The following is a 26636-nucleotide window of genomic DNA, read 5'->3' as shown; positions in this document are numbered from 1 at the left end:
TGAATGAGAGCAATCGGCCAATATGGTATTTAGACACAAAAACACATTGATACTAACTCCTATTACTATAATACAATGCTAGAGACTGAAAAATGACATTTATAATGCATGTCACTTTTAACAAAGTGAGGCAGAGTTGATTTTGCAAAAAAAAAAAAAAATTCATATTAGAATCCCATGCCAGTCGAACGAAGCTTCGAAGTATTTAAGACAGCCCTAGTAACGTGTGGGAGGCTCACACTACCCCCGCCATTTCCTGTCTCTGCTGTGCAGGCGTCCCCAACCGACCTGTAGGAGTCGCTGTCCACAACGTCCAGATTACCACCCATCGATTTCCACCCGCTAACTCTGCCAATTGAGTTAGTATGACGGCCGGCCCAAGCCGGAGGCAACGCAGACAGCCGGAGTCCAACCCGGTGTCTCTTGCGTTGGTGACGAGTGCAATGTCCGCTGCGCCACACAGCCGCACCATGCGTTACATTTGTAAATGTGAAAAAGTATTTTTACATTCAAAGAGCCAAAAAGTAGCCTTCTACCGGTCCATCAAGTAGAGTCAAGTCGGATTTCTACCGGTATACCAGTTCAACCGTTATACCACCCACCCAATACTTCCGGTATAAACCACACCCACATCCAGTATTCTATCTGAATACAAAATCATTTAGTTGGTTTAACAGATACAGATAATTGTGTTGGTTGGTTTAACAGATAGTTAATTTAGTTGGTTTAACAGATACAGATCATTGTGTTGGTTTAACACAGATAATTTTGTTGGTTTAACAGATACAGATAATCTTGTTGGTTTAACAGATACAGATAATTTTGTTGGTTTAACTTTAACAGATACAGATCACTTTGTTGGTTTAACAGATACAGATAATGAAGTCTCCGCACATCCCTACTAAATACTGTGATACAACCAATGGGCAGTTGATTGCAATATGTCATTGTGGTTGTATATATCTATATACCGGTATATACATATAGAAAAAGATGGACTCACGTTGATGTCTCTCTCGTGGATCTCGTCAACAATAACATGACTGATGCCTCTGATCCCAGCCTCCAGCTTCCGCAGCAAAACACCTACAACACACAGTAACACCACTCAGCTTCCCACCACCAAAATAAACACAGCTTTACTATGGAAGTTGGAACATCAACTCATACGGAGTATCATAACCTAGTGTAAAAACCTAGATGACCATCAAAAGATGGTCCAATTAAAATCAAAAATACTAGTTTTGTAGCTGTGTCGGGTGTCAGAATATCACTTAGTTTCTGCTCAGTCCTTGTTAAATTCCCCAAGCCAGTTGCAGTGTCTAATTTAATGCTTATAATATTCTACAGACTAATTCTAAATACTATTTATTAGTTTATTGGTGATCAATGAGATTGGATGAAGTATTTTTTTTTCTTAACATTTGACTAGTAGTGGAGGCAAATATATAACAGCGCTGAATGCAGGCAAGGTGTCAAGCCAGCACAAATTACGTGTAATTGGACTTTTGGTTTAGCTAGTTGGCTAAAAATAAAAAATAAAAAGCACAGAAACGAGACAAATGTTTGAATAAATTTCTATTTAAAAAAGCAATTTTCACGCTATTATTTTGAAGATCAATCCGCTCAAAGAAGTCACATTGCACGTTATTTGTGCCGACTTGACACCTGGGCAACCAAACAACACTGCCACTGACCGACGGTGCAGAAGAATGTGTCCTAGAGAGCTGCTCAGTGACCCTGCCACCTTTTCTTTTGTTAATTAAATTTACATAATGTGAAGGAGAATTGCATAAAAACCCTCTAGGGGGTTTGAGTTGTTTTGTGGCATTCTCCAAGAAGCAAAATTATAGACAGAATACATCAATATAACACCCCCTGTTCTCCACACCCCCTCGCACACACACACACTAGGGCTGTCACATTATTTTCAAATTTAACCGACTCGCGGCCAAACACGTATATATACGTTATTGGGCGCCATCCTTTGAAGGCCAACCGGTAAACTCGGTTTTGCTTTTATTCCATTTTAATACCGTAATTCCTCTAATAGTAACCGGGTCTCAAATACAAGCCGGGTCTCTATTAATGGCCGGGTGCGCTCTTGAGCTAAGCAATTATAAGCCGGCCTCCTAATACAAGCCGGGTTACTAATATACTGAGCTGCATACTGAGCTAGTTACTTGATTTCACTTTGAAAACGTTGAAATGACCAGTGACCACCTGTAATTGCACTGTTTACTATTTCATACAGTACTTGGTTTCAATAAATGAACCCAGTACATTTTACTGGGTTCAAACTGACACAAAATGTTGATTTATTCATTATGATCAGTTTGAAAATTTTAAATATAGGCCTCCCTCTTATACAGGCCTCCTCCTAATACAAGCCTGGTACCCGCTACAGTTGAAACAAATACAAGCCGGGGTTACTATTAGAGGAATTACGGTATCCTACTCAATGTCACGGAGCTGTATTTTGGCTGGAAACGGCATATCGGGACTCCGAAAGTGCAGTACCGGTCAGATCCTGGTATTGGCACTGTCTCGAGAATGCAGTTTCCCATGTTGCAGACCGGGTGTCACTTTTTTTTCACTCCGGGTTAGCTTTTCTGTTAGCTTAAAGCTATGGCTTCACCAGATCGCCTGGAATACTTTTTGCGACGCCGAATTCAGTATGCAGTAAAGGAATATAGCATCAGCCAATTGACATATCGATCTACCAGATGGCGATCAAATAACTGGGAAATTATTTTTGGAATCCAACCGGCCACAGGTAAGAGCGATTTGACGTCAATTTCAGTCTGATCAGCCCTTGTTCTCATAGCCATCCACCCGGTCAGCGTATGATGTTGCAATAACAAATGCAGTTATTGGTAATAAAATAATCAGAAACGACTTCCCCCCCCCCTTTCATGCATTCATGGTGGAACATGATACCGATCATATGCATTTTGATTTTTAACTCTAGCTTGTGTAGGGCCGAAACGCCAATCGATTTAACGTTATTAGCTTAGCGCTGTTAGATGTTTCTGTAATCAGCCAGTATCACCTTTAGCATGTGTTCGTGAAGTTTCTGCGTTGTGTTTATTTCTCTCTCTGAAGTCGACCTTCTCATACTGGCTGTACATCTTTGTCATCCCCCTTAATGCAATCCGTAATCATAAGAATTCGACACTGGCAGACGTGGTACCTTTCTTGTAAAAACATTGTTTATTCCATAAACAAAGCCTCGTAATCAGATGTAACCCATTCTGTATTGTCCTTGTTCAGTCTTAATTAATTCTCCTCCACCGTCTCTCCTCATCTCTTTAATCCAATGGTTCTCTCTCTCGTCGTAGCCAACCACCATTTCCTGTTAGCCGAAGCTGGTGATGATGTGTCACTATTTCCCCTCCCCCACCCAGCGAGGGTGGGGAGGGATGAAAATCTCTGATCAACGCGTCCGCTCGTCTGGGCGTCGTATCTCAGTCTAACTGATCCCGGAAGAAACTCACATCATAACGTCTCCTCCCTAGCAACGGGGGCCCCGCCCCCTCTCCTCGTTACTACGTGACACGCAGTCTTTGACAACGGCTCTTTGACCCAAATCACTATAGCAACGGCGATGTTGATATTACCGGCCCCCTTACCCCAAACAAACGCTGTGGCACTTTCTCCAGATAGAGAAACCTTGATGCTGTGGCTATCAGCTGTTGATGTTAAACAGCACAGCCTGAATCCTCATCTGCTGCTGTTAGTCTGCTGCAACACAGTCCAACTGCTGGCTACTTTTAAGATCTATAGATCCGTCTGAGTAGATGCTGTCACCCATTGATACAGTATATACATTATATACACATTGAAAAACATAGATTCCTTCAGCACCCTATAACTAGCTTTGCAGGAATTACGCCAGACCATTGCGGTATATAGTTCATATTCACGACGCTATAAAACGGGAACGTATTGATGAAAGAATTATTACTTTATGGCATATTGAAGGGAAGGTTTATATCTTTATGGCATATTGAAAGGAAGGTTTATACTGTCAATTGACAATGGCAATGGACACATAGAAATAATATAAAATATAGATTTAGCTCTACAAACAACCTCATGCACAGTGAAAACTTGTAATGAAAAGCTGGCCTCAAAGTCTAATCCCAATGGCCCCGAATGTGTTCATTTCGAATTTACATAAAAACACGAGATTCGAACGTGAACGGATAAATAAAAAATTTAAATAATAATAACTTAAAAAAATAAGGATACCGGTAAAAATGGTAAAACACTAGGGGTGTAACGGTACATGTATTCGTCCCGTGAATTTATGGTACGGCCGTCACGGTGCGGTACATCCAGCCATACGCCGAATACGTCTCAGATGACAAGCGGACAGAATTAACAACAGTGCACACAGACACTCTGCACTCGGCTCTCCCCTCCTCCTCTCCTGTTTACTACAGCCTATTTGTCCCTAAAACAAAACCATGATGAATTAATTAAATGTATATTAAAATGGCAGACTAAAAATAACCATGACCAGTAATTATTTGGAATGCGTGTTTTATAGGGGTGTAAGTGTAACGGTACACCGAAGCCACGGTTCGGTACGTACCTCGGTATTGCGGTCACGGTTCGGTACGATTTCGGTACAACAGGAAAAAAATATTTATAATTATTATTATATATTTATAATAATTATTATAATTATTATTATTAAATATAATAATATTCTATAGGCTTGCCGTAGTAGTCAGTGATACTGGTGTAATTCTGTGTTCAGGCATCCACCGAGTAAATTAATTGCCTACTGCACCTTTTAACAATTTACCGTAATTTTCGCACTATAAACCGCACCGGAATATAAGCCGCAGCAGCTAAATTGAATGATGTGTACATATATAAGCCGCACTGGACTATAAGCCGCAGGTGTTTTAATGTTTAATTACAGTCTTCCCACCAGCATTGGGACACAATACTGTCGGACAAATAACAAGAATTAACTCATTTACAAGTTGTATTAAGTTTAGAAAATAAGGGAACAGATCAATAAAATTTCAATGCAGTCAAAAAAGCAATATTTAGATTTTTACATTTTCGGGTTTGGTCACGTCGAGTCACATACCGGTATAAGCCGCACCGTTATAAGCCATAGGATCGAAAAATGGGGGGAAAAGGCGCGGCTTATAGTCGGAAAATTACGGTAGTTTCAGTTTCACTTATAGATGGGATTTAACTTCACGTGAAGCTGAGACTGAAGAATACTAGAGAACAGAAACATGTTACACAACAATGGCAGAGGATTATCAATATTTTGGATTTAAACAGTAGCAGGCAGCAGCAACTGGAGAGGAGCTCAGATCATCTGGTGGTATGTTGAGCTTTTATTTTTTCTCCCATCAGCTGTGCGACTGCGGTCCACCGGAAAAGGTTGACGTGTGTGTTCGCTAGGGATGGGTACCTTTCACATTTGAACCGATACCGGTACCTGTGAATCGATACCGGTACCCAACGGTACCTTTTTTCAGTACTTTAGTCTCAAGAAATTTAATTTAATAAATAACCAATAAATGAACCCAGTACATTTTACTGGGTTCAAACTGATACAAAATGTTGATTTATTCATTATGATCCGTTTGAAAATTTGAAATATAGGCCTCCCTCTTATACAGGCCTCCTCCTAATACAAGCCTGGTACCCGCTACAGTTGAAACAAATACAAGCCGGGGTTACTATTAGAGGAATTACGGTAAATACACAGATGGAAAAGATTCAACACGAGGCAATGCTGCAACAGGTAGAACAAGCTAGCGGGACGCTGAATGTCAATGCAGAGAAGCTACAGGCTAACATACGAACTAGCTTACAAGCTAACATAGAGGCTAACCAGGCCACCACGCAGATTGGCGGCGAAGGGACACGCCGCGGAGAGGATGGAAGGTGCCGGGAGGGGAAGGTGAGAGGCCTACGCTGACGCAGAGGATGGAGAGGGCGCGCAGGTGGACCAGAACCGAGAGACGAGGACAGGAGGACGTGGAAGAGTACCCAATACAAACATATTGGGGAACAATACACGATGGACTGGTATGAAGGAACTACAGGATTACACGTGACACACAATACAAATGAAGATGTGCATAAGAAAGACAAATTCAGAACATTGACCGGGAGCTCTGAGGCCGTCCACAGAACGAATGTTGGACTTATATAGTGCGCATTTCGCCACTAGGGGGAGCCCTCTCACTAGGAGAGCCATTACTCCTCACCCTTCCAACGGGGAACAGAGGGATATGTCTTTTTTCTTTGAGTTATGTTAGAATCTGAGTTATGTTAGAATAGCAGTTGCTTTAAATGTGCACATGGACATTTGTGAAGGAGAAGATTAAAAAATGTTGGACATAAAGAGGATTGGAGAATCTCCATTGGAGGTATCTCCGTCACTAGGGGGGGAGGGGGAGGGGGGGACTTCTCCAATAGGAGAGCTGATTCCCCTCCAAAACGCCAACGGGGGCAAAAAGTGCTAACCATATAGCTTATTTTATTTTCATTTAATTTTTTCTTATTGTGTCGTCAGTTAAATTTTTTTTAAGTCATGTTAGCATAAATGTATATAGTGATATCGGTGCCATGGGAGGTACAGAGGTGGGCAGGCTGAGTTCAGTGGGGGGGAATGTCGGGGGAGGGGCCATCGTTCCGGCGGTTCGACCCGGGAGAGGGGGGTCTTGCGTGTTGTGGGATCGGTATGGGTGGAGTGGGGTTTCCTGGGGCCCTCGGCCTCCGTGGCCTGGGCGGTCTGGTCGCCGGGCCGGGGGGACACCGGGCTTGGGGTCGCGGGGAGTCGGGGGGCCATTGAGGCGTGGGGCTTTGGCCTTCTGCGGGCCTGGGCTTGGGGTTCTCGTGGGCCGGGGACCGGGGGTCGGGTGGGGGTGGGCTCTGGGTGCTCGGCTCTGTGCATGGTGGACCAGAATATGGGGGTGCTCCGTTTCTCGGGGAGGAGGGAGGGGTTTCTCTTATGGGGGTCAAAGCGGCTGAGCTTTGCCCGGTGGGGTCTTGCGGGGTCGGTGTGTGTGGAGTGGGGCTCTCGTGACATGGGAGGTAGTGGGCCTGGCCCAATTAATTCAAGGGACCCGTGTCGCTGGGGGCCCGGCTCTGCACGCATCGGCCTGGGATATAGGAGAGTCCTACGGGCTTAACTTAGGGGGGGGATGTCGGGGGGGGGGGGGGGGGGGGCATCGTTTCCGCGGTTTGGCCCTGGAGAGTGGGGTCTTGTATGTTGTGGGGTCGTAGTACATCGGGTGGGGTGCTTGGTGGCATGGGAGGTAGCGGGCTTGGCCTCTCTCCTCTACTGAGCCTGGCCCAATTAAATTCAAGGGACCCGTGTCGCTGAGTGCTCAGCCCCGCGTGGGACGGACCTGGGATGTGGGGGAGCCCTATTTCTGGGGGTGGATGGCGGGAGGGGGGGTCCCTCTTATGGGGGTCTGGGAGGCTGAACGCAGCCATATTCAAGGGGCCCATGTTAGTGCATTGCTGTGTTATGGATAGGGCTGCAATTAATGATTATTTTGGTAATCGACTAATCTGTCGATTATTTTTTCGATTAGTCGACTAATGTAACGATTATTTTTGTCACACCCTCAATCTCTGCTTCCTGTGGGCATGGCTCCTTCTCCAATGCATGTTTTACCTCACATGCTCAAGTCTGCACACCTGTGAATGTCACCCTGTTGTCCAGTCCCTCTGCCTTAACAGTTAACTTAACATAACATGATGATCCCATAGCAAATTAAAATAATGACTCATGAAACATTTGAATTTGGATCTTAAGCCACTTTAAATCTAAATGTATTTGAACAATACAACAATCACTCATAACAAGATAAATAAATGAAATAATACAAATTAAAGTGGAAGTGTTTAAATAACAAAAAAAAATATATAGCAGACTTCTTAGCTTAACATCCCAGGGAACTAATGGGATAACTGGGGATGTTGTTTGCTCCTGACAAGAGTCTCAAAGTCTGGGGTGATGGTGGTAGACAAAGCAACTCTGAGGTCATGCTCAATGTCCAATCTGTTCCTCTGCTTTGTCTTCAGCTGGACCAGAGCTGAGAAGCCACTTTCACAAAGATAGGTAGTGCGAAAAAAAAATTATAAAAAAAAGTACCGGTATATAAAAAAATAAATAAAAAATTACAACTAATCGACGCAAACATTCTGCGTCGACGAGTATTTATGATCGACGTCGTCGATTATGTCGACTAATCGTTGCAGCCCTAGTTATGGATGTCATTGTAAGTATTGTCTAAGGGCTTGGATCCACCTGCCGCATATTTCTGGGCGCAAGCGTCTTTTGTCAATAGTTCCCAATGAGGAGGGAGCGTATGCGGCCGCATGCTGAAATGCGCTGCAGTCTGCTTATTTTTTCAGCGCTTTTCAGTTTTTTTGTGCGGTCGCTCCCAGCGTTTAAAGTTGAACACTTCTGAACTTTTCAGAGTGATGCGCTGAGCGCATTTCAGACAACCAATCGCAGCCTATCCATATCTACCACTGTTTGTAACCTGACACCGGAGCTGCCTGCCTGCCTGTCTGCCCACAAGAGACAGGAGCAGTATGAGGGCACAAATAAACTAATAACTACACGAATACACTAATAAAAAGCTAATAAAAAGCAAAGGGCGAACTGTGGTGTCAAGCAATAACTATATACGGTATATAATTAATATACAATAAAGTGTATTCAAATATGCTATATGTGCAAAACCGCGGCAGTAAAATACGATAAAAAGATGGCTGTCGGTAGATTTCTTTCTCTCAGTCATCTCGCTACAAGATGCGCTTCATCCCAAAACTACCGGCGCACTGCCAGCATTTTTCAGCTGGAAATGTGAGCTAGGTGGATGCATGCCCTAAGTGTTGTTTGTCTATAAATGTTACAAAAGATTTAAGTAAAAAAATAAAGAAAAATGTCATATAGGTGAGACTGTGCTGAAAAGAATGATACCAAACATACCATGGTAAAAAAGAAGTAGCCAAAACGTTGAAAATAGCTTACCCTCAAGGTTTTTTTTTTGACACTGAAATTCGAACTTGTCTACAATTCTGCAACAAATATCGAATTAGATTTTTTTGGTAAAGTGACAGCCCTAACACACACACACTCACCATTCACCCATAATACATACAAGCAGGTCTACAGATAAGACACTAGAGGCACTTATGCCATACGGCTTCATGTTTAGTGAAAATAAAAGTAGAGAAACTACAAATAATGGACAGGAAAACAACAAAATACAACAAAAAGAAAACAAGATCTATGAAAAGCCACCAGGGTAAACCTACCCACGGTGCAGAAGAGGAGGCTGGCGTGGGGCCGGGGGAGGATGGACTCGAAGCGGACGCTGTAGCCACAGCTCTTCCCCACCTCTTCTCCCCTCTCAAAGGCCACGCGCTCAGCCACGGACACGGCACTGATACGTCGAGGCTGCACAATGACACAACATTAAATTGATTCAGTCATAAAATACCCACACATACAAAGTATAGACAGTAAAGGATGCGTTCAGATAGCCAGCAATGACAATGTCCACTGGTCAATTTAAAATAAATTATGGGAAATGCGCTCAGCATCTTCTCCAGTCAGACAATTAGATAGATACAGTACCAATTTCCTCTATGTGCGTTCAGTAGAAAGCTATCCAACTGCAAGCTAGCCTAGCTTAGCACAAATGAATGGAAGTGGATATGCACCACTAGGCATAACAAAAAATATTGTTTGTTTCCTGTTGGTTGTCAGTTAAGGCCATGGGTAGGTAGGGACTATGGATAGGGAATTTCTTTATTTAATTAAAATGTTCACAACAACATGGATGCAGGTACTCTGCCAGCATGTTTAATATCCATAATACTAAAGGTTTGACTAAGATTTCTATGAAACTTTATTATTTATAAAAAAAAAAAAAAAAAAAAAAATGTAACTCCTAAAATATATTGGGTCGCACCTAAAATCGGCAGGGTCGGTCGGCAACCGGAAACAAACGATTATTTTTTTTAGGCCCTAGTCTAGCTGTTTGCCAAAACACTAGGGGTGGGACGATACATCAATCCAGATCGATACATCGATCTAATTATCAATGATCCAATAGGATCGATGCAATGTAAAAAGATCGGTTCATATCGATACTCTTATTTTGAAAATCCTGCGGCGAGTCTCATATACGCCCAACAACAACAGTAGCAGCATGTGAAACGCCTGTGTGTAGAGGTTACAGCAGGGCTCCAGAGTGCGCCTATTTGGTCACATTTTGCAATAAGTCATTTTGCAAAAAACATAAGACCCTGTTTTTTTCCCTTGAAGTTTTCGAATGAAGCTTCGAATGTCTGTCGTCATATTTTGAATAATCTTTTATAAAATCCTCAATTTGAATAAAGTGATTAAATTAGTATTTTTTTTATTAAATCTACTTTCTTTAACACTTTCAGTGTCGGCCATAACGTTGATTAATGTCATGGAGTGCCATCATCCACTTCAATGATAGCGTTAAAAACGCATAATCTATGTTTTAAATTATGGCTATGTGTCTAATCTGCCCGTCTCTTATCAATGACTTGTTTGCAGTCAACATTGTCGAAACGGATTTTTTTATTTATTTTTTATAAATCAGTTCACATCCTTTTTATAGCATTTCGAAAAGCTATCGTTTTCTCGAAAATTTCCGGAAAATAGAAAGATTCCCTCAAATATTCCCTCATATTCTCGAATACACTAGACACGTTGTCATTTGTCGGCCTATTTATGAATAGTTTTCAAATAAACGCTAGATTATCTATAGTATATGTGTACTTATGCACGCTATAGAAGCGAGCCGAGAAATCGATTACCTCATTTCCTCAACATCACACACACACATACGGGACACGCTGTTATCTCAGTGAATACAGCTCTGATTATCCTAAAACTGGTAACATAGACTCCTTACCTTAGATCAGATGTTCTCCAAAAAGATTATTCCAATTCCTGATCGCCATTCCAAATATCGATCGCGTTTATGGATCGATTATTGGCTGCTGTAAATATATATTCCAGGCTGCTTTCCAACTCGCGATCACTTCCATGTTCATCAGATCCCTCGCCAGCACAGTGGAGCCAGTAGGCTGCCCCCACACAGATCCACCAGTCTAATCGAATGGCCTGCAGTTACACAGGGATAGACGATAGGGGGCCGTATTTTCCCATCTGAGCTCCTAGAGGGGCTGCTGTACCAACGGGAGACTCGGTTGATGAAATATGAATTCAGATCACTAATAAAAAAAATCAAACAACAATTTGCGTCGTCGGCACTCAACGGGGGGCATGAAAAGACGACATAACACGTCGCTGGCATTCAAAGTGTTAATGAATATAATTCGTCAGTTTCGTCAACATAAATAATCCAATAAGGGCACGGTTGGTACAAAAGTGATGGGAACGCTGAGCGGATGCAGATAGGCTACATCATTTATAATAAATGTTTTATTTAACTTTTTATGACGAGTCATATACTATAATAGTATAATACTATAATATTAGTGTAGCCTAATATTTATCTGCAACTGTGAAGAAAAACCCCATTGGTTTAAACAGAATGAATAGACATACATTGAATACAAATTCGAATGTTGATTTAGAATTCAAATGTTATGAATGAAGCTTGAAACTATTCGGTACAGCCCTACCACTTTCACTTCAGAGTATAAATGTAGCTTTACCTGGGTGCATACTATGTTACAGTCGGCCGCCCTGCCGTTCTTGATGTACTGGTCTAGGATGTACTGGGGGACCTGGGTGGTCTTGCCACAGCCCGTGGCTCCCCTGATGATCACCACAGGGTTGTTGGCGATGGCTGCCATGATCTCCTCCTCAAAGTGCTTGACCGGCAGCTGGTCACGATCCCTGATGATCTGGGGGAAGTCCATTTGGAAAATAATTCTAAAATGTCCATCTAGTGCAATCGAAATGTTATCAATAGACGCCGTGTTTGGGCATAACTTAAAATAAAACAATTTTAAAATGAAATCTTCCTGGACCAGTCTCAAAGTTCTCTTTGTCCCAAACTGAAGAGGAACTGTACCAAATTCAAAAGATGTGGTTATATGTTACGACCAGATGTCCCTTTTCAGAATATCACCTACAGTATATTCTGTAGATGTCCCTTTTGTATATAAAATGTCATGCTAGTCCCCGTTTGGCAGTCCTGGTGATGGGCATTACAGACTTACCTTCTGTAGGTCGCTATCATTTTCCAGTTGATAAGTCAGCTCCTGGTGGAGGTCTGCACTGATCTGCTCTGGGGTGCACTGGATACAGAGAACAATGGAGAGATAATTAGGAAGAGCGTATTTTTTATTTAATTTTTTTTACATTTTCAACACAAAACATACAAACAAAAACAATACTCAAAAAGGAAAACACAAATAACATCATTCCTCTCTCCATATTTCACACAAAGTCCGGCCTCGTGGGCCTATCCAATTCCCGCCATCTCCCCCACCTCTCCTCAAACCTTTCCTTCTGTTGTCTCAGTGTATACTAATGGCTCACGTCCATCCAGTCTGCCTGTCTGCACCAGCTGACTCATCCACCTCCTTGCGAGAGCCTTTTTGGTTGCCACCCTTAACACATTCAGAGCCGGCCGGATATGACAAAATTAGGGCTTGTAGGCCAGCGCTTTAATCAATGGGAGGACGGGGATTGTAACGGCCAAAATGGATTTAATGTGCAGTGGATTTATGTGACCAGGGGGTGGCGCTTCTTTTATTTAAGCGTCAGGTACACCTGTATGAGGAGGAGTTTTGACCCGGAAAGGGCAATGGTTTTTGACTGCACGCACGACGCAGATCACATGTACGAAACGGATTGTTTTTTCATCGGTACATTTCCGTTTTATACCGTTTTGAATAGTTGGAGATTTCTAGTAATTCCAGAGAAAGACGCGATAATAGCCCTTTAGTGGAATACACAAAACAAGTTGTAATTTTTCGGCTGATTTATTAATAGTTTTCAAATAAACGCTAAATTATTAACCCTGCAAACACCGCCACTTATTCCTATCTTTTAGAGCATGGCGTGGTAGGAACAAACGATGCTCAAGTCGGTGGCGACCAATGAGTTAACACTTTAATCGCCGGAGACGGCGAAACTCGTCATTCCCCGCCATGCTCATTCTGCCGAAGACGCCGTAACACGTCTTTGATATCAATATTTCAAAAAATCGGGATGAAAAATCATATTTCTCCCCCGGGGACCTGAGATATACTGCTGAGCTCCACTCAACTCTCTAACGGTTCAAGAGCGCCATCTGGTGGCCGATCTGCAGATCGCCCAACAGGAAGTGATCTGTGGATGAAGTGGTGCTCACCCATATTTCGTCCGGGCACTCGCTATCGTTAGAGGGACTCCATCTTGACAGTGAACACCGATCGGTGCAAATAACTCGATAAACAACATGATTTGGACGTATATACTATTATACAACCTGGAAATGGATCGGGTATTTATACATCCCAAAATAGGAATATCTCTGCTCCACGCTCATCGCCCAACGGCCCGAGGAAGCTACGGTAAGATTCAGCGTTTTTTTTAACGTGTTCCATATAAACTGCTCTGATGATCATATCACCCACACTAGATGAATGATATAACGTTGCCCACGGAATTATAAACGAATTATAAACGAGTAGTAACTCCTAGAAGCACATCCAGTTGACATTTTTTATCTCGCACTTATTCCTACCAAACTGTATTTGATCATCAATATAATGCATTTAGGGCTATAAATCAAGTTCTGGAGAAAGCTGCAGAAAACGATAAAAACATACTTATACTTTAGACCGTATTTTAGTATGAATATGTGAATGAAAAAGTATAACGTTGCTACACCCTGAACAATAGATATAGGACATTGAATGGGCCATAATAATGTCAATTTAGCAATACAATTTAAAAAGTTATAGCCCTGCAAAGAAGGGGAACTTCTCCATAGACAAATAGAGCTGGCGAGGGATGGTAAATTATGAATTTAACCATAGCGATCAAAGTGTTAATGTTAAAAATATACTTGTCATCATTATTGCTTATATCGAAATCTATTTCCCCCAAATATATCACTTTGAATTTTAATGGTATTTCTACTTCTAATATTTTTCCCATGTGCTATGTGTCCATAGAGGAAGAATTAATTGGCAATTCCAGAACATAGTGGTTAGCATCTTTATTCCGACCAATGGTCTGCTCCATCATCTCTCTTTTGATACATTTTTCTTGTGTTTTTCAGTACACCAAAGTTCTAAATATGCACATAATGACAAACTGAGCCCATGACGGAACACATTATTCGCAGAATTCCCACAGCGAATGAGTGGACATATTAATTAACGTAGACTAACCATGTTCCATACACAATGATGCTGCGTACAGATGGCCTTTTCCCGCTGATATTTAAATGGAAATGTATGGCTTTAGTCTCATCAAGATTTGAGTGAATTTGTGAGATGCCCAATATGTTCCAAACAGAATGAGACTGCAGCAAAGTATTAAATGTGTGCTTTTCTTGTTACTTCTCTCTCCTTTTTGGCTGTATGAAATTATTGTTTCATTCATTCATTCATTCCTTAGGTCCAGGACAAAAATAACCGATGGTCAGGGTGGGCCAATAAAATGTTCACTTTTACATTTTCTAATGTTAAATGACAAAATAGAAGGATCGGATATAAAATGATCAAATAATACATGACACCGTTTGTGATAATTTGCATATATCCACTGTGTATAGGTATATTATTGAGAAAGTTAAATAATATAACTATATCTTGGCATCTGGCTTGATGAGAAATTGACATTAAACTGCCATGTAGATAACCTTGCAAGTAAACTGCGACAGGCTGGCTTTTTGTACAGAAACAACATTTCTTTACCAGAAGGAGGGTCGTTAAAGCACCTTAAAACTCAATATTTTAGTATCCATTTCACCTCAGTCTGTAGTCGTTTTAATTAAATAAACTGTTTAACCTCTTCCACCCGTGGAATATTTTCTGAAAATCCGCCTAAAATATATACCTAGGTAAATGGAATATTGCTCCACTTCTACAAGGTCCATTTGCGTATTCTTGGTATCTAGGGACATCTATGGACCTCAGGGAATGTATTCAGTGTCAGAAATATTGTGTCTATTACTAGGCTTGCTTAAATTGTGATGAAACAAAAAAGGAGAATATGAATTATGATTTTTCTTTGCATATTTGACAGTGAATAACACCATGCTAATAATGACCAAACATTAAAAACTGCCACTGATCTCTCGTTCAGTACCTTCTTGAGATCATGTGTACAAAAAAATCGAAGGAAATTAATTAAGGGAAGACAATTAAACAGAAGGTTCTGTAGATACAGTACTGAATTCTCCCATCCGGACCAATGCGATTTGAAATATTATTATAGAATATAGAATAGGAGGCTTATAAATTACCGTATTATAGCCAATTTGCACATTTATATACATATATTTTTTTTATCCACTTTTTCTCCCATTTTCTATATTTTCTCCCATCCCAATTTCGTATCATCCAATTCAACCCTCCCCTGTCACGAACGCTGTTTCTTGCCTCCCACAAGCCGGCTGCAATGTGGACTAAGTCATACATAGCACAAGCCCCCTCCGGTACTTGAGGTAACAGCAGTCGCATCTTTTCACCTGCGCAGCTCGATCTCTCAGTGGCGAGGAGTAACGCGTGGGAGGCTCACGCTGCCCCCGACACTTCCTGATTCTACTGCGCAGGCGCACCAACCGACCTGTAGGAGTCGCTGTCCACAACGCCCGATCCCCACCCATCAGTTTCCCACCCCCTAATACGGCCAATGTGTATTAGTACGGACGACCAGCTAAACTGAAAGCAATGTGGAGCGCTGGGCTCGAACAGGCGAGCCCAGCGTCTCCAGTATTCGTGGCGAGCGCCTTGCCCACTATGGCACGTAGCCGCCATTTATATACATATATTATCTTTCAAATGCCAGAGTTCAATTTGGATTTTGTATCACCAGGCGTGCATAAGAACAGATAATGAAATCTACTGTAATCTACTGTACTTTTTTATTTTCCCCACAGTGCAACCGTTTTGAAACAAATTTCAGATCCAATTGTTCCTACATGTTAACAATAGGTAAGAGAAACTAACTAAAAAAAACTTTACCTTTTGTGGCTTATTATCCCGAATAATAACAGTTATTGAAATAATTCATACGGAACTCTGAACCCCATAGAACCTTACAGGAAATGTAGTTTTTCAAGATTCCAACGCAGAACCAGACCTGTGGAAGTCTTCTACAAAATGTCCGCAAAAAGACTACAATTCCCATGGTTCAAAATATCCAAAATGGTTAGAAAAAATTGTTGCCGGCCTCCGTGTCCGGTAGATTTCAATCTACCGGTCAAATGAGAGAAATTCCGGTCAGAGTTTATTGAGCTTAAAAACAATTGATAGGCAAAAGAATGACAACAAAACAAAAGAATGACATCATCAAGGCATGTAGATTTATAATATTTTTACTTAAAACTAGGCTACTTTTGCGTATACAATCATTATCCAAATAAAATAAGTCCCGAGACTCCGTGCTGCTGCAGACTTTAAATCAAATAGGTGTCTGTGGGCAGTCGCCCGACATTAATAAACAGCAGTCTGTTATAATCACATTTTTATGAGCTAACGAATTCCGTTATATTGGACATTTGTATTAATTATATCAAGCGAAGAACTGAGAAATTTAGCAGAGAGAGACGGCAACATTATCGTGGGTTTGCGTGACGACTCTCTCTCTCTCCACCTCCCAACGACTTATTTGCGAGAGTATGTCGATGCAGAGCAGCAGATTCAGCTGTTTTCTGGCTCTATCTGGGGACCGCTCAGCAACACCCCCCACCCAACAGCTGAATTGCCAATGGCTGAATTGGAGTACTGCACTGTGCCGCTGCAGCTCCGGCTCTGCAGCTGCACATGCACTCGCAAACCCAGCACTAAGCTCTCGCTGACAACGTCGTCATTATTAGAAGCAACGATGAAACAAATGTAATGATCGTTTCGTTCATCGCATAGGCTATTTAATTTTAGCCTATTTTAATACAATTAAAATAATCAAATTGTGCTTAGAGGGAATTATTTTCACCGGACATTAAGACCGGAGAGATTAAATATGTCGGACTTCAACAGATTTTGCCGGTCAAATACCGGTAATTACCGGCTAACGGAAACGCTGGTTTAACCTATTGCTAAACTAACGTATTGATGATAATATACATTCTACATGCTGTTATAACATGTTTATGATGTTTATACTTGAATACGTTTGAAATAAAAATCGCTACTTTTCAGTCTGAAAAATATAGATTTACGACTAGATGTCATTTCGGGACCGGTACCGTCGGGTGAAAGAGGTTTTAATTGATTAACTTTTCTGTTTCCATATTGTTTTTGTATTATGTATTGTACCTCTCAACGTTATTGTAAATGAGAGCTTGCTCTCATTGATCTTTCAAGATTAAATAAAGTTTGAATGAATGTCCTATTTTGCATTATAGTCAGGAATGCACCACCACACCAAAGTTGGGTCACATAATAGTAATCTTTAACACATTGGGCGCCAGCCATTAGCCGGGTCCCGTTGTAGCTATGCCATGCTTTAAAGATAGGAGTCACCTTCTTTGTAGAGCTATATTCTATATTATAGCTATGGGGACAATACTATGGTCATTTGACAGTGACTTTCTTCCGGCCAAGATGCAAAAAAGAGATAATTTTTCCATGCATACGTTCGAGCGCTATCCCGTGGTGAATATAAGTATAATTTCAGAGGGGTCTGGAGTAATTCCCGAAAGGCTGAGTTCTAGCCTTATACGTGAATTCTACTATAAGCTTTGGCGTTTCTTGCTTGGACACGCTACTATTCCCAAATCAAATGTATATAATAGGTAGGGGGGGGGGGGGGGGGGGGGGGGGATTGCCAGTAAGAGCATTCGTATTGAACACTAAAAACGCTGATCAGCTGGATCGGTATAAAAACATTGCACGATCAAGCTAGAATTGACGTCAGATAACCCTTACCTGTGATCGGGAGTATTCCAAAAATAATATTCCAATTGTTTGATTGCCATCTGGTCCATCTGATCTCCATCTGGTCCACAACATAACCCGCCACAACATATGGATCTGGGGCATTTGACACGCTTCAATGCAATCGGGAGAACCGCTCGACTCGCCCGACCCAGAAAACTGCGCCCGGAGACATTCGAGTGTAACACAGGGTCTGGAACAGGGTTTACTGCACTCTCGATACTGCCACCTGGGAGATCTGGCTGGTACTGCACCCTCGGGGTCGCAGTATGCCTTCTAACGGCAACATTGAAGAATATTAAAATCGGAAAAAAGATCAACGAGTGTACTCGTTGTTGGCGTTCAAAGGATGGCGCCCAATAACGAGTATAATCGTTGTTGGCAGGGAATGAGTTAAGGCAGGGGAGAGCCATTCCCCCTTTATCTTTTGATAGTTTTAGTGTTTTGAGTCTAATTCTAGGTATTTCCCCCTGCCACTGAATTGTTTCACAGTGACCTCCACAGGCAGTGTTTGGAAGAGATATAGCATTTGTATTGAGTCTATTCTAGAGCGCAGGCCTAGGATGGCAGAAAGTTCCATCTGGCTATGTCTGCTTTGATCTTTAATATCAGAGGTTCATAGTAGGGCTGTCTTAAATACTTCGAAGCTTCGTTTGATGGGCACGGGATTCGAACGGGAAATTTTATTTCGAATATATTAACTCATTCAGCGCCAATCACGTGAAAACTCTGGTTTTAATCGTCATTTCTTTTATTAGCTATATCCATTCATTTTTCATCCATCCAGCCTGATGTTATGATTCGGAATGGGTCTGAGCTCGCAAAAGGGTAAAACCCGCCGCCTACGCCTTCCAGACGGTATTGCACTCTATTAGAAATGGTGTAGTTTCTTTTCTGTGCCGATCTGAGCCGTGCGGGCGGGGTTTAAATACTCCGGCAGGACTAGCGTTTACAACGTTACATCTGCGATGCTGCCCCCCCCCCCCCCCCCCCCGCCCCCCTTCATATGCAATGCCGGGCAATGTGGGACGGACCTCCACGAGCAGTATTTGGAATGGCGATCAGATAATTGGATTATTTCTTTTGCATTACATCAGAGACCAGGTAAGGACTCTATATATCCAATCTTGCGTTGATCTGATATTTCTTTCTACCGCGATCGAAGCTGTCTGTGTGTGGCTGTTTACCGTTGGGTGCAGGAGGTGGGGGGGGAGCGCCGCGCTACGAGGGCCATTTCATGTATGCACGAGGAAGGATAATAATGATAATCTAGCATCGATTTCAGGAAGATTCAATAATCAGGCGAAAAATGACAACGTGTTTAGTGTATTCCACTAAAACGCTATTATCGCATCTTTTCCTGGGATTACTAAGAATCACCAAAACTATACTCATATTCAAAATGGTATAAAACGGAAATGTATGGATGAAAAAAACAATCTGTTTTGTGCATGTTGACTGGAAGCAACTCACTGACAATCGACGGGTGTATTAGACCCATAGCTATAATATAAGATATATTTTAAGCACTCGCAAATCTCAAGTCTCCCCATTGATTAAAGCGATGGCGTTCTAGCGCCCTCTGGCTCATTAAGCGATGGCGCTGAATGAGTTAATAATTTTTTTTTTTTTTAAATCTTATTTTTTTATCCCCCCTCCCACCTGCAAAATCGTGTGCCTCCAATGCAACAAACGTCATACGCCTCATTAACTCTGCCCCTGTTATTTAAGATTAGTTCGGACTCTGCACCGACAGATTTGTGTTCATTGTGCTGCTTACAATATTTCATAAAAGCAAAGTGTTTCGTTTGTCTAAGATTTAAAAAGGTTTAAACTTTACAGCACTGACAATTCTCTATAGTATTCTTTTTCTCTATTAACTACATATAAATATTTATATAATTGTTTGCTTTATAGACGAAGGTTGCAACATAATTATGTAATGTAATGTTGTTGGCTGTGTAACGGAGAGCAGCCACCCAGGCAGCGCAGCTCCCGACTAATTATTAATTTAATTAATTACTCCAATCCACTTTATTTATAGAGCACATTTAAAAACAACAAAGTTGACCAACTTAACACTTTGACTGCCGGGAGCCGTCTTTAGACGTCTTTGCTGGCCATGCTAAAGTTGCCGGGGGACGCTGTACGTCGTCTTTATATCAATATTTCAAAAATCTGCGATCGGATTCATAATGTCCCTCCGCTGGCCTGAGATCCACCAGCAGGACCCACTGAGCTCTCTGGCGGTTCAGGAGCGCCATCTGGTGGCCGATCGGCGCAAGCGCTTAACAGGAAGCGCATTAGAGGTTTTGCTAGACGTCCGTATTGCTTCCGGCCACTCGGTACATGTCCCGTGACTCTAGCTCGTCACTCTACATAGCGATCGATTGCCAATAACTCGATAAACAACATGATTTGGACGTATATACCATTATACAAGCTGGAGATGGACCGGGTAATAATATATCCCATAATGATAACATTTCTACTCGACGATGATCGCCCAACGGCGCGCGGAGACTGGGGTGAGTTTCAGCGTGTAACGTTACCGTCTTCGATAATAACTGATATTATCAACATTTGACCCACATTAGATGATTGGTATAACGCTGCCCACGGAATTATAAACGCCCCCTCGCCCATCCGGTCAACATCAGATGACGTGTAGTAACTTCTAGAAGTACGTCTAGTTGGAATTTTTTATATCGCGCTGATTGCCATCAAACTGTATTTCATCATCAATATAATGCATTTGGGGCTATATATCACGTTCTGGAGAAAGCTGCAGAAAGAGATGAAAACATACTTATACATTAGACCATACTTTACTATGAATATGTGAATGAAAAAGTTTAACGTTGCTACACAATGAACAATACATATAGGACTTTGAATGGGCCCTAATAATGGCAATGTAGCAATAGAATTTAAAAAGTTATAGCCCTGCAAAGAAGGGGACTTTCTCCATAGACAAATAGCGCTGGCAATCTATGGTATATCATTAATTTAACCTTAGGCAACCAAAGTGTTAAGATAAAAAATAAATAAAAAAAAGATAATAATTTCTATTTTTTTTTTTCTCTCGAAGCTTCGAATTAAAATCGAATCTCGGCCCTGAAGCTTCGACTGCCAAAAAAATCTTCGAAGGTCAGCCCTAGTTCAATTAATTTCAGATAATTTTGTTCAAATCTTTTGGTACATCTACTCCATTGACTCTGCTTCCCATTTGATGTCATTGTTTCCTTCTTTCTTGGGAGGGGTTGTAGCTATAGCGCCCTGTATCTCGTTTTAAAATTATTTATTTTAGCCATTTTGAAGGGACGGTTTATAGTGTCAATTGACAATGAGAATGGACAGATAGCAATAATATAAAGTATAGATTTAGCTCTACAAACAGCCTCACGCACAATGAAACCTTATTATGATAAGCTGGCCTTATATAGAGTGGGTCGTCTAATACCTGTGGCCGTCAATGTGTTAAACAACACCAGGCTCGTCACAATATATATAATTATTATAAATGTTTTTTACCTCATCTATTTATATATATATATAATTATAAATAAGAATGATTTTATAGGCATTTCATAAATCTTCCTAAAACATTTCCAAGCTTTAGACCAGTGGTTCTCAACTGGTGGGTCGCAGGGCCATTTTGAGTGGGTCGCGGATGTGTGTTTTTTTATTTTGTTGCTGCACTTTTATTTTGAAGGACATACATTTCCCATGACGCAGCATGCGTGCAGTAGCCGTTTGCTGCCAGCGTTGTCATGACAGTAACACTAACGTCGTCACATCAGTTAGTGCAAATACGACACAGACTACATTAAATATGGGTTTTCTTTAGGGATGCTCAATATTGGCTTTTTTACCGATATACCGATATTGTCCACCTCTTAATTTCCGATACCGATATCAACCGATACCGATATATGCAGGGTTTCCCCCCCCCCCATAAAACCGAATAATTTCAGGTAATTAACATTACATATCTCTTGTCGTGTAATTAACACAACATTATGCATACTTTGACAATAAATAAAATAATAATTTGTTCTTACTTGCTTGCCTGGGTAAATAAAGGTTAAATAAATGTAAAAAGAAAATTATTTTATTTTATTATTTTTTTTAAACCAAGACCGATATTTTCCGATAAATCACATTTTTATGCAAATATCGGACATCCCTAGTTTTCTTACATTGAGGACAAAAGAGAGGGACCAAAACCTCAGTGTGTTGTGTGCAGTGAAGTGCTAGCACATGAAAGCATGAAGCCATCAAAAATGAATATTCTTCATAATACAATGCTGTTCAGTATCCCCTGAATCTCGGCTACAGTTAAATTTAGATTCTTGAAACTTGATGAGCATCACCAGTTTAAACTTGTTTAAAAGGCATATGCCTGTAATTCAAGATAAGTCTGCCTTTTTATTTAATATAATAAAAGTCTGCCTTTTTATTTCATGTTAATTTTTTATTTTTTTTATCAACTTTTTCTCCCATTTTCTATTTTTCTCCCATCCCAATTTCGTATTGTCCAATTCTACCCTGCCCTGTCTCGAACGCTGTTAGGCCCTGTCTCGAACGCTGCCTCCCACAGGCCGGCTGAAATGTGGACCAAGCCTTGCATCACGTGTCCCCTCCGGTACACGAGGAGGCAGCTGTCGCATCTTTTCACCTGTACAGCGCGATCTCTCAGCGGCGAGGGTCCTTCCCGATTCTGCTGCGCAGGCGCACCAACCGACCTGTAGGAGTCGCTGTCCACAACGTCCGATCCCCACCCACCAGCTTCCCACCCCTAACGCTGCCAATCGCGTTAGTATGAACGACCAGCCAAGCTGGTAGCAATGCAGAGAGCTGGGCTCGAACCCAGCATCTCCTGCATTAGTGGCAAGCGCCTTGTCCACTGTGCCACTTAGCCGCCCATATTTCATATGTTCAATTTAGATTATGGAATCATGATGAGCATCACCAGTTTAAACTACCGGTAGTTTAAAAAGCATATAAGTAATTCAAGATAAGTCTGCCTTTTATTTAATATAATAAAAGTCTGCCTTTTTATTTCATATTTCATATGTTCAATTTAGATTATTGAATCATGATGAGCATCACCAGTTTAAACTAGTTTAAAAAGCATATATGCCTGTAATTCAAGATAAATCTGCCTTCTGTAGTTCTCTGTACTCACTTGGTAAAGCATGGCACTAACAATGCTGAGGTTGTGGGTTCGATCCCATGGGACTACATATACTGAAAATCTATGCACTTATGTACTGTACGTTGCTATGGATAAAAGCGTCTGCTAAGAAGCATATATATATTTTGTAATTTATTTCATTGGGTTTTTAGCCCTAGTTGCACTTTTGTTGCACTTTTTTTTGTTTATTTCATGTTTTTAACAATGCATGAAGGATTGTGTATTACTGCTAAATTTCTTTGTGAAATAAATCAAAGTGGTTAAAAAACTTTGGGTCGGGGGTGCTCCAGTAGCACACCATGTTACCGCGCTGCGTCGCGGGACTCCGTGCTGCGTCGCGGATCTGGTTGACTCCGAGTTCGATTCCCGGACTCGCCGTCATTTGCCGAATGTCTCCCCCTGCTCTCTCTCCCGTTTCACCCTACAACTGTCGGTCATGCTTGACCAGAAAAGCGATAAACGCTAAAAAATAAAGTTTAAAAAAAAAAAAAAACTTTGGGTCGCGGCTTAATGCCTAAGGAAAAATGTGGGTCCCGACTCCTGAGGCTAGACCAGTTGAGAACCACTGCTTTAGACGACAGTGGAAACACTCACAAAAGCCAGTGGACCATCATCAATGTTGCAGCTGGTCCAGGGGTTCCAGTTGACCTGCGGTGGAGACCAGGGCACCACACCAGCCCCGCTCTGCCTCTGAGACGGTTCAAACGTAGCCATCTTCCCCTGAACCAGGGACACTGGAAAGCTGGGGTCTGCAGGCTGGGAGAGGGAAGACAAAGATGTCTCATGAAACGTGTTGTTTTGTCTCTGTTGGACATTGGATTTTAAATGGAACAATGACTGAGATTACCCCTTTCACTACCACGCTACCAACGGGTTAACCCTTTCACTACCACACTACAGCTATAGTGTATATAGATACTGGACTGTATACGACTGTGAAGCTCTGTATCCCCCCCCCCCCCCATGCTGCTTCGACACCTGAATTTCCCCAAGGGGATAAATAAAGGATCATCTTAACTTAACTTTACCCATAGCTAACATAACCTAGCTAAACGTAATAGACGTTAGCAATTTCTGTCGCCAAAGTGAAGTGTAGTTCCTCAGTGAACGTTTTACGATTAATTGCAAATTGTTTCATGTTGAGCTATAGATTGTGGATGAACCTTCTGTAGTGTGGTTGTGAAAGGGTTAACCCTTTGTTGTGTCGCAGTGAGAGGGTTAACCCTGTGGTAGTGAAAGGGTTAAAACATGGTTTTCCTCCTCCATCTCTTCCATCAATGGTGTCAAACTACATGTGTGGTTTCTAAAGATCTTCACCCTGGCAGGCGTTTTCAAAAAAGTCAGTTCCCAGTGACCTAAAAAGGTCAGTTTTCAGTGCCCTAAAAAGGTCAGGTTCCAGTGCCCTAAAAAGGTACGTTTCCAGTGACCTGAAAAGGTCAGTTTCCAGTGCCCTAAAAAGGTCAGTTTCCAGTGCCCTAAAAAGGTCAGTTTTCAGTGCCCTAAAAATGTCAGTTTCCAGTGCCCTAAAAAGGTCAGTTTTCAGTGGCCTAAATAAAGTGCAGTTTGCATGTGGACGAAAGGCCAAACTGCATAGAGAAAGCTACAGTTTCAAAATATACCGGTGTACGTGCGGACAAGGCCTCAGAGAAAGCAGACTTACAGGTGGTGGAAAGCTAACTCCCAGGTTCTGGACGAAACTAATCAGCTGATTAGTCAGATCCTCCGTCACGTTGACTTCATACGCTTCCAACTGAAAGTAGAACAGCCAAAAACATCATAAAAACAAACCTGCATGTGTGATTATGAATGGGTGAGAATATCTGCCATCACCACCACTAATGACCAGAAACACTGTGGATGAACAAAGGGGGGCTCGCAACTCACTTTTTTTTTTCTTTTTTTTTTTTAAACTTAAATTTTTATTGAACACTTATAGACATACAACACAACATATACAATAACATCAATAACACAACAGTACAATGATGTAGGCCCCTTGAACTCGGCTGCGCTCATCTTCCCAGACCCCCGCAAGAGGAACCTCCCACCCTCCCCCCCTAGAAACCGGGCTCCCCCGCATCCCAGGTCCGTCCCACACGGGGTCCAGCACTCAGCGACACGGGCATCTTGAATCTGATTGGGCCCGACCCAGTAGAGGGGCGAGGGGCAATACTCCCCCCCCACCGAGCCAAGCCCGCTACCTCCCATGCCACCAAGCCCACCACCCCACGCACAACCAACCCACAACCCACGGGATCCCACTCTCCCGGGTCAAACCGCCTAAACGCTGACCCCCACCCCCCTGAGTTGAGCCCATTGGCGCCCCCCATATCTTAGGCCGCTGCGCCCGTAGCCGGGCCCCCATCGACACGGATCCCTTGAATCAATTGGGCCAGGCCCAGTAGAGGAAAGGATAGGAGACTCCCCCCCACTGAGCCAAGCCCGCTATTCCCCATGCCCCCGAGAGCCCCACCCCACGCCCATCGGCCCCCCAACACACAGGGCCCCGCCGGGCAAAGCCCAGCCTCTCTGATCCCCCTGTGAGAGATCCCTCCCTCCTCCCCGAGAGATAGAACACCCCCATATCCTGGTCCACCATGCACAGAGCGATTGGAAAAACATTTCTCAATGGCCCCCCGACCCCCCGCGACGCCAAGCCCGGTGCCCCCCCGGCCCCGACCGCCCAGGCACGACGGCCGAGGACCCCAGGAAACCCACTGTACCTCCCATGTCACCGACATCACCGCACACAAATAAAATACAATAAGCACACTCTTTCCCCGGTTGGCGGTTTGGAGGGGGATCAGCCCTCCTACTGGAGAAGCCCCCCCCCCCAGAGACGAAGATACCCCCCGCAGGAGGCTCTCCAAGCCTCTCTTCATGTCCAACATTTTGAATTTGTGTCCTTCATATTTGTCCATGTGCACATTTAAAACATATATACTTTACATAAATCGCTCCCAAGGTGCACAGGGGATCCATAAGTCTCCCCCTCTCCCCTGCTGGTAGGTGCAGAGTATTGGCTCTCTTGTTGAGAGGGCTCTGCCTAGTGGCGAGGGGTGCCTGATGTGTTGGCCCCCCTTCATCTCACTATAATTGTCCAACATTCGTGTTGTCTATTGTGCTAGAACTCCTGGTCAAAGTTCTCTGTCTGCTTTTCCTCCTGTTCCGAGACCCCCACCTTCCAGTCCTCCCGTGATTCGAGTCCCATGTTCCATTGACTCTCCTTCATCCCAGTCCAATGTGTGTAAACCTCTGTGTGATTATAGTTCTCCATTCTCTGTGTGTAGCATGTTTACTTCTCCAATTATTCTAT

General features: G+C 42.4%; 1 protein-coding gene across 2 annotated transcripts in view; it reads right to left on the bottom strand.

The window, feature by feature from the left end:
- The window catches only part of dhx9 (DEAH (Asp-Glu-Ala-His) box helicase 9), a 221995-nt gene that overhangs the window by 103409 nt on the left and 91950 nt on the right, over nt 1–26636 (bottom strand). For both annotated transcript variants that reach the window (XM_084320875.1, XM_084320876.1), the window contains 6 exons: nt 24981–25070; nt 23915–24076; nt 12241–12318; nt 11731–11922; nt 9325–9466; nt 1004–1086 (listed from right to left, as the gene is read on the bottom strand). In XM_084320875.1, the coding sequence (XP_084177001.1) occupies nt 1004–1086; nt 9325–9466; nt 11731–11922; nt 12241–12318; nt 23915–24076; nt 24981–25070 (747 nt within the window). The remainder of the gene's footprint in view (nt 1–1003; nt 1087–9324; nt 9467–11730; nt 11923–12240; nt 12319–23914; nt 24077–24980; nt 25071–26636) is intronic.

This window comes from Notolepis coatsorum (assembly GCF_963971535.1).
Source record: "Notolepis coatsorum genome assembly, chromosome: 8".
Taxonomy (NCBI): Eukaryota; Metazoa; Chordata; class Actinopteri; order Aulopiformes; family Paralepididae; genus Notolepis; species Notolepis coatsorum.
Note: the sequence above shows the minus strand (reverse complement) of the source record. Positions and strands in the feature narration are given on the sequence as shown.